This window comes from Haplochromis burtoni, unplaced genomic scaffold, assembly GCF_018398535.1.
Source record: "Haplochromis burtoni strain Fernald_Lab_line unplaced genomic scaffold, NCSU_Asbu1 Contig_23, whole genome shotgun sequence".
Taxonomy (NCBI): Eukaryota; Metazoa; Chordata; class Actinopteri; order Cichliformes; family Cichlidae; genus Haplochromis; species Haplochromis burtoni.
In genome coordinates this window covers 175227-182799 of record NW_024582384.1, presented here as the reverse complement: position 1 = coordinate 182799, position 7573 = coordinate 175227, and the positions used below count along the sequence as shown (strand labels likewise).

General features: G+C 39.5%; 2 protein-coding genes across 2 annotated transcripts in view; both read right to left on the bottom strand.

The window, feature by feature from the left end:
- The window catches only part of klhl8 (kelch-like family member 8), a 24059-nt gene extending 21390 nt beyond the window's left edge, over positions 1 to 2669 (bottom strand). The window contains exons 1-2 of the mRNA XM_005917341.3: positions 2502 to 2669; positions 211 to 430 (exon numbers count right to left, since the gene is read on the bottom strand). Of these exons, the coding sequence (XP_005917403.1) occupies positions 211 to 408 (198 nt within the window). The 5' untranslated portion in view covers positions 409 to 430; positions 2502 to 2669. The remainder of the gene's footprint in view (positions 1 to 210; positions 431 to 2501) is intronic.
- Positions 2670 to 3397: 728 nt separating this feature from the next.
- Positions 3398 to 7573, bottom strand: part of sdad1 (SDA1 domain containing 1) — a 6976-nt gene continuing 2800 nt past the window's right edge. The window contains exons 9-22 of the mRNA XM_005917342.3: positions 7413 to 7514; positions 7202 to 7271; positions 6989 to 7092; positions 6683 to 6740; positions 6153 to 6211; positions 5985 to 6061; positions 5421 to 5518; positions 5258 to 5334; positions 4784 to 4913; positions 4604 to 4695; positions 4283 to 4464; positions 4020 to 4104; positions 3693 to 3854; positions 3398 to 3598 (exon numbers count right to left, since the gene is read on the bottom strand). Coding sequence (XP_005917404.1) covers positions 3551 to 3598; positions 3693 to 3854; positions 4020 to 4104; positions 4283 to 4464; positions 4604 to 4695; positions 4784 to 4913; positions 5258 to 5334; positions 5421 to 5518; positions 5985 to 6061; positions 6153 to 6211; positions 6683 to 6740; positions 6989 to 7092; positions 7202 to 7271; positions 7413 to 7514 — 1344 coding nt within the window. The 3' untranslated portion in view covers positions 3398 to 3550. The remainder of the gene's footprint in view (positions 3599 to 3692; positions 3855 to 4019; positions 4105 to 4282; positions 4465 to 4603; positions 4696 to 4783; positions 4914 to 5257; positions 5335 to 5420; positions 5519 to 5984; positions 6062 to 6152; positions 6212 to 6682; positions 6741 to 6988; positions 7093 to 7201; positions 7272 to 7412; positions 7515 to 7573) is intronic.

Sequence of the window (7573 nt, the reverse complement as noted above, 5' to 3'; positions counted from 1 at the left end):
TGTGCCACAAACAGGACTTTAATATCACCAACCATTCCCATGTTATTACGGTGTATCCATATAAATGGCCCACCCTGTATACAAGTTACTCCTTAATGTTCACCATGTGATGTGATTTTGGCATTAGTTCTGAAATTGTGAATAGGCCAATCTAAAAACCAAAAAGTAAAAAGGAACAAATCTTTCTCGAGTCCAGGTGCATAGGCCCACCTTCAGCGTGACGTCACAGAGTTCACCCACTTCATAGAAATGCCGGAGGGAGTTATGGAAGTCCTTCCAGGCTTCATGAGCCTCAAAGACAAAGGACCCGTCAGGTTCACATTCTGATTTCAATGCCCTGCTTGCAGGTCGCTTCTCCTTGGACTTCAGCTGTTTGGCATGGTCTGGCACCACATCCCCCGGTGCCATAGTGGGCTACAGGAAAAAACACCTAGATGGTAAAAATAGAAGCCAGTAAATACATAAAATCATATTCTTTCTACTTAGGTCTTTTTTGTTTTGCAGTGTTTTAACAATACAGATGCTTTAATTCGATTTAAATCAGATGATTTTATGTTAAAATAACTGCAAATATTCACACATAAGTGTCTGCTACAAGGAAAGCAGTGGAATAGCGAATCTCTTCTCCCGTCTCTATATTCATGGGTCATTCATAAGGCTCTATCGCTGTTCATCTTTTCTCAGTTTTATTGGATTGTAGTGTAAGACTGTAAAACAACAAAAAACTCAACCCAACAATACTAACAGTCTAATCACAGCCTGTAATCAATAATAAGTGCAATTTTTAAATTCCACTGAATTCAACTGCATCCAACAACTGCAACTCAGCACAAATAACAGCAACCTTCAAGAGAGGCAACGAAGAGGAAGTGAGGGGTGGGGGACACGACCTGTCAGCTGAGCAAGTTAAGTCAGTATTCCTCCCCTGTTTTAGTGTCACTTCTTCACTACTTTAGCAAAACACAGGAAAAGCAGTTCCCTCAAACACACAAATCACACTTTAAAAAGAAAAAAACCAAAAAACCAAACCAATAAAAAAAAACCTACCGATCGGTGAATCTGATGAACAATTTCCAAAATTAATAGGTCTTTATTTAAGAACAGAAAGTGAGAGTAACAGCTGAAGCTTTAAGCTCCACCTACACCTTACAGATGATGTACTGTCTCGCTTTTTTTAAGCTATGCCCCTGACACTGAATAGCCTCAGTGTATCGCCCCCTCATCACTAGTCCTCTCAGCTAAAAGAGCAGAAAACATCAAGTCCCATCATATGCACTTATGATCAAAGCCAATCGCCACTTCTCTTCTACTTTGTAGGCTTGTGGATAGGCTTCAACATATGTAGGGATGCAGCAATATCCATTTTATTTAAAAGGCAAAAGCTGGGTTGGCCTAAGCAACCGTTGGAGGTGGTTTTAAGATGCTAAGATGATCAGACTGTGTTATTTTATTTATAAAGAGGAAGTGGAGTGAGAGAGTCAATAATTTAACGACAGATGCAGTGCACAACTACTGCTCAAAGTGCAAACAGAAGGATGATAACAATCACATTTTCTCATGTGACACAAAAATCAAGACTCCCACTGATGAACTAACGGGATCAATGTGAGGCACTTTAGCATACAAAGAGAGTCACGCTCTTCCAAAGACCTACAGTTGTCATGTCAAATTACTTCACCTACTTCCAAGGGAGCACTGCAAATGCCCTTAATGAGGTCAAATGTTGTTCTTTGTCATTAACTGACTAATAAAACTGACAAGTGAATGCACACTGAGTTAAGGGTCAGGCAGCTCTTGAAAGTGTCTGATAAATGTCAAAGGGCCAATCTGCAATACAGTTATCTGCACAGAGTTTGCATTTACATCATCTTCTCTGCCATGGATAGCATCTAGCACACTTCATCTACACCTATAGATTATTGTCGCATTTATCAGATATTATATCTTGTACAGGTCTCATGCTTTAAGTAGCCCTCAGTGCACTAAATAATCTGCACCAACTTAAATATTGCATCTAGCTGTTCTGCGTAAAGAACATTAAGGACAGGTTTCATCCAAGATTGTTTTACTGCATGTAGGTAGGTTGTTAAACTCGGTCAAAACGGTCGACAAAACAACTGAACAAAAATCTCTGTCGACATACATTCATCCAAAGGTCAACAATTTGTGAATCGAGACGCAATTATGGTTTAGTCTCCACAGTATAGCACCACTAGTTAGTTACACATAGTATGCTCGTTTGTGTCTTAAAAACCAGGGAAATGAAATTACACTGCTCTGCATTATAAATCTAGACAGCTAGGCTAGCAGCAGATTATTGGCTAGCTTGTTTGCTAAAAGCAGCTAGTAGGCAGATTAGCATTCGCATGACAGCTAACGTTGTCTGACAGGAAACGGACAAGATGAGGACACAAATTTAGCCCCCCAAAAAGTTACAGCAAAACTGCGATAAATAAAAAAGTTGATTTTCATAAGCGTTCAAATGAATTATAAAGAAATACCTCATGTCGCAGCGAGAATTAAGATGCCGGCTTCATTGAGGGGAATGCTTTGCTGCTTGGCAGTGGCACGTTTGTTGTGATTCCAGGTGCTTCACGGGTAATGTAGTTTCAAAGAAGTACAGAAAAAGAAGCAGAAGTAACAAAATGTAAGCTAAATAAAGCGGTCTCTGTGACACCCTGAAATATCCCCCACACACCTGCCTCTCGGTTCTGAGATACTGACACTTTAACGTTGATGTCTGACATCTAAGACATTAAATTTGATACCGATAAAAATACCAATATCAAATCTGTTACAGTGTAATGCTGCCAGCTTAAAAGTTAAAGCATCTAAAAAGCAGTACAACAGTACTATGGTGTGTGTGTGTGTGTGTGTGTATAAATAAAACATAAGAAGCTAAAGAAGTGGGTACAGTAGATAACACTTGGGACAAATAAAGCCCTAAAGTGAGGAGAAATGTGCAAAGTAAGGACATTTAAGATTGTAATTACAATTACACAACTCTATTCTCCAATAAAATCTTACATAAGATCGCACATTAACACCTTTGTACCCTGAGGAGTTCTCTTTACTGAACAGTAGTGTATGGCTGGCATTTCTATAGCACCCTGCAAACAACACTGAAAACAAGTCGTGGAAGTTCATACACAAGCAAACATGGAGAGGCATGGCTTAAAAATATGCAACAGTGTTCGAGCAGATAGTATCAAAACTAAGAGCGCTGTGTTTAATGTAGTTAAATAGAACAGTACAAAAACAGAGAACACTCTCAGTCAGCGCTTGTATTCTGACATACCAGATATTTACATTTAACTTAATATTAAAAGTATATAGTGAATAAAAATGACAACCAACTCAAGTAAAACACATCACACAATTATCAAAGATCATTTATTTCAGAAAATGAGTAAATTATGCTGTTTATCCACAGAAAAAAAATACATGTTAAAGTGTGTTTTACAGTCCAATTAAAGGATCTACATTTTTTATTTAGATTTTTTTTAAACACAAAGTTTAGCCAGCAACTACAACACAATGTCCTTTTCTGCTACTTGTACTGCTTCTTCTTCTTCAGGAGAGCCTCTCGTAAAGCAATCTAGATTAAAAGACACATAAAAAACATTTCCAGGTGAAATGCCAAAGTAGTTTCTTGTTTATATACACATTTGTAAAAGGCATGTGTGACTTACCTGTTTCTCTCTGAAGGAGCGTTTTCCTTTAGTCCTGACGTTCTGACTGTGCCTCATCATCATGAAGTTCTTATTTCTCCTCTTCTCCTTGTTGCTGCTGCTAGCGTGTGGGTTTAGCTTGGTCCGCTTCTTGACAAACTCCTTCCTGTCCGTCCGTCCGGCCTAGAAAATCAAACACATCATTAGGCCAGAATGCTAACAATAAATCAGGCTTACACTTCTGAAATGCACTGAGAGTTTCTTAAACTCCCCAGAGTCAGTGTTTCATATGCATGAACTGATTTTTCATTTAAACAAATCTGCACATTTCCATCACAATTGATTCACCATTGCTGTTGCCAGTCGTGTTTCCTTGTCCGCTTTTGGTTTCTTGTGCAGTCTCTCAATATCTCTCAATGTCAGCAGCTCTCCTCTGGGAAAAAAATAAATAAGATGGCCGTCATTCTCAACAAGCTAATCAGCACAAAGGCCCACACGCTAAATTCAAGAGACCGTGAACCTGAGAGTAAAACTGTTTTGCACAAACTATTAAGATTTCAATAAAATACATTTCATTTTATGAATGTTTAAGGTTCATTTCATGCCCTTACTTGTCTCGCTCGTCATCACTGTCCACATTTTTCCTCTTCTTGCCTGGTGCAGCATTGACCTCTTTGGCCATCTGGACCAGACTGATCTTCTTGAAGTCATCTTGGGTGAGGAGCCTGCTGGCGCTGACTGCCGCTGCCTTGGCTTTTCTTTCCTCAGCTGTCATGCTTTGAAGCTTCTCTGCCTGATTAATAACAAAAAACAAACATGAAAAACCAGAACAGTTTTATAAATGTATACCTTTTTTTCCTACCATGAAATAGTATGAATAATGAGGTTTTAGCAATCTGTCAAGCTATGTTTGTTCATTTTTTTAAACTCACCACTTCTCCTGTATCTTCATCAGATGAGTGGTGAACGTCCACCCACTCCCCATCTTCATCATCATCACTAATACTGGCACTCTCCCAGCCGTCTGTTATATAAAACAATACAAATATATTATTCACACATTCTGTACATACACAGAGAGCGCGCAGGCGGATGTTACAACAGTGGCCGACCTTCATCGTCCTCTCCCTCTTTGTTCTCCTCCTCCACCTCCAGGACCTCGGCTCCGGGGATATAGTCTTTAGCCTCCAGCTGTCCGTAGTCTTTGATCTTGGCCTCTGCCGATGCCTCAGTGGGTCTCCCCTGAATGACAAGTAGGGTTTATACTTACAGACGTGTAGCTTCAACTATTCCAGGAACTAGAAAACATTTATATTGACCCAGGTAACAAGAATGGGCTGATCTCCATCTTTTATCTCCTTTGTCGTTCTTGAACGTTCAGAACAATTTTATGGTTTATTAACATTCATTTTACATTAGATTTTCAAATGTGCTGCCACTACTTGACTACTTAAGAAAACATAGCACCCCACAATTCACTCAAATGTTCATAAAATATATTTTTTCCTCATTTTACTGCAAATCGGAAGGCAAATCATCATTTTTGAAAATGTTTTGAAGTTCATATAGAGTTCTATGAAGCTCACCCTATCCTTTCTGTGCAGCATCTGTGGATTAAGACTCCTGAACAACTGGATAAGTCCTCTGGCAGACATCATTACATCTGAAAATCAAGGCAGTGTACATCATGTGAACATGAATACAGACTTCAACACAATCACAAAAACTTGAAATAGACCAATTACTTACTCTTGTCTTTGTGGGTCTTGTATTGGGACAGGTCCTGCAGAAGGTCTTCGTTGATGGCGAGCGGACAGCGTGCTGCCACCTCCCTGATGGCATTGAGACTGAAACATAAACAAAAAAAGTCAGTTTTATTATAAAAGTATAGAGTAAAACTAAAGAGGTAGCTACAAAAACCCTGTATGAACACTTGCTGGGCACCTAACAGACCTCTCATTGAGGAAAATATCTAATCAACCGATCACATGTCTGCAACTCAACTCATTTAAGCACATCGTCATGACAATGAGTTCACTGTATTGAAATGGCACCAGATCTCATTCCAACAGAGCACCTTTGGAGTGTGGCGGAACAGGAGATTTGCTTAACTGATGTGCAGCTGATAAATCTGCAGCAACCATTTGACGCTGTCGTGTCAGGTAGGAAAATCTAGAGCTCGTTCCTGAATCTGTGCCACGATTACACAGAGGTGTACCTAATAAAATGGCTGGTCGGTGTATGTTATAGGTTTAGCTTGACTCATTTTTCAATTCACCACATCTTTTGATTATCGTATAAAGACCTACTTACCCCACAGTCATGACCTCCCCAGAGTTTCTCTCTGTCACAAAGTTGTTGGCGATTGTCATGATCACAGGTTCAATGATCTGCAGCAGAACAGTGTTAAACAGGAAGAGCAGTGTGAAACTACTGTGTTAAACCAGCTTAAAACGACTGAGTAAATAGGAGTAAATGTACCTCAGGGGGAACGAGCTGGTGGGAGGCCTGAGCAGCACAGAGAAGAATCTTTGTCACATCTGCAAAGATGCTGGTTAGAAAAGTCTCATGGACAAATGATTTCTCATGAAAATTCTAAGTTAAATGCAAATAATAATAATAGCTTAGTTAGTACTGCTATGTATCGATTTAGATTGTTTTGAGGTGGGTTGCTGAGTTTTGGAGATATCAGGAATGTTTTTTTTTTAAAACTAAACTACACCACCACACCAGAAGGAGTGTGGACCCAGTGAAGAAAGTTCCACTAATATAGGACACTGATGTTTATATCACATCTAGCTGGTGGACACTGGGAGATGAACTTTTTGCTCTCAGGTAACACAGTACAAAGAGACACTGCTGATGAGGTATCACTCACTAAAGCAAGAGCCAATTATTTCCATTTTATTCAAGAGAAGGCAGCAGACATCCCCAAAACTGGGTCTAGATGAATAAACAGCAGTACAGGACAGAAAAGAGCATCTGTTTCTTTAGCTGTGAGTTCTTTTTACCTCTCTGGTGAGGCTGAAGAAACCTCTGGATGAAAGGGTAGAAATTAAAGAGGAAGAGCTGTAAAAGAAAAAGAACACCAAGTGTTTACTCGCCAGAAGAAGAAGAAAGAAGAAAAAACAATGCATACGTCACTCATGCCTCAACAGCTGCAATTTAAATGTGGAGTTCAATAAAAGCCAGTACATGTTTTACCAGACCCGACACACAGGACTGAAGGGTGCATTTAAAACTGCGTTAATCTGACTTGAATAAACTCATTTACGAAACAACAAAAAAAAAAAACCAAAAACAGATGAGTCACTGACCTCGTGGATTCCAACCAGTCGGGATATGAGCTCCATCATCATGATCTTAACCTCGAAGCGCTCCTTTGAGTCTTCCAGCTGCTTTAAGAGCTTCTCTGAGAAATCTAAAGAAAAAAAATAGATTTTATACAGTTCTATGAATGGAAGCCTAAATGACCTCGAGGCAAATTCTGTGTGTTCCATTTGCTGCAGTGATGCTGAACAATTAGATACCTTGAGGGTCGTGAATAAGGTGAACCGCAGAGAAATTAAAAACTTCTGCTTTCTTCTTCTTTTTATGTTTCTAAGAGAAAATGCGAGGATAAAGAGTTAAAACAATTCATCCAAGCACAGCAGTAAATCATCTCTTAGTACTGTCCTGTTAACCATCTTAAAGTTACACAAATGGAATTAGAAACAGTCCCTTCAGGTAAAACAGTGGCACCTTGAGGACTTTCATAGCCTTTTCCAGCTTCTTCTTGTTCTTGGAGGTTTTCTTGCCAGTGGAGAATTTCGCCATCAAGTCTCTCGCTGATGGCCCTTCATTCTTCACACACACACACACACACACACACACACACACACACACACACACACACACACACA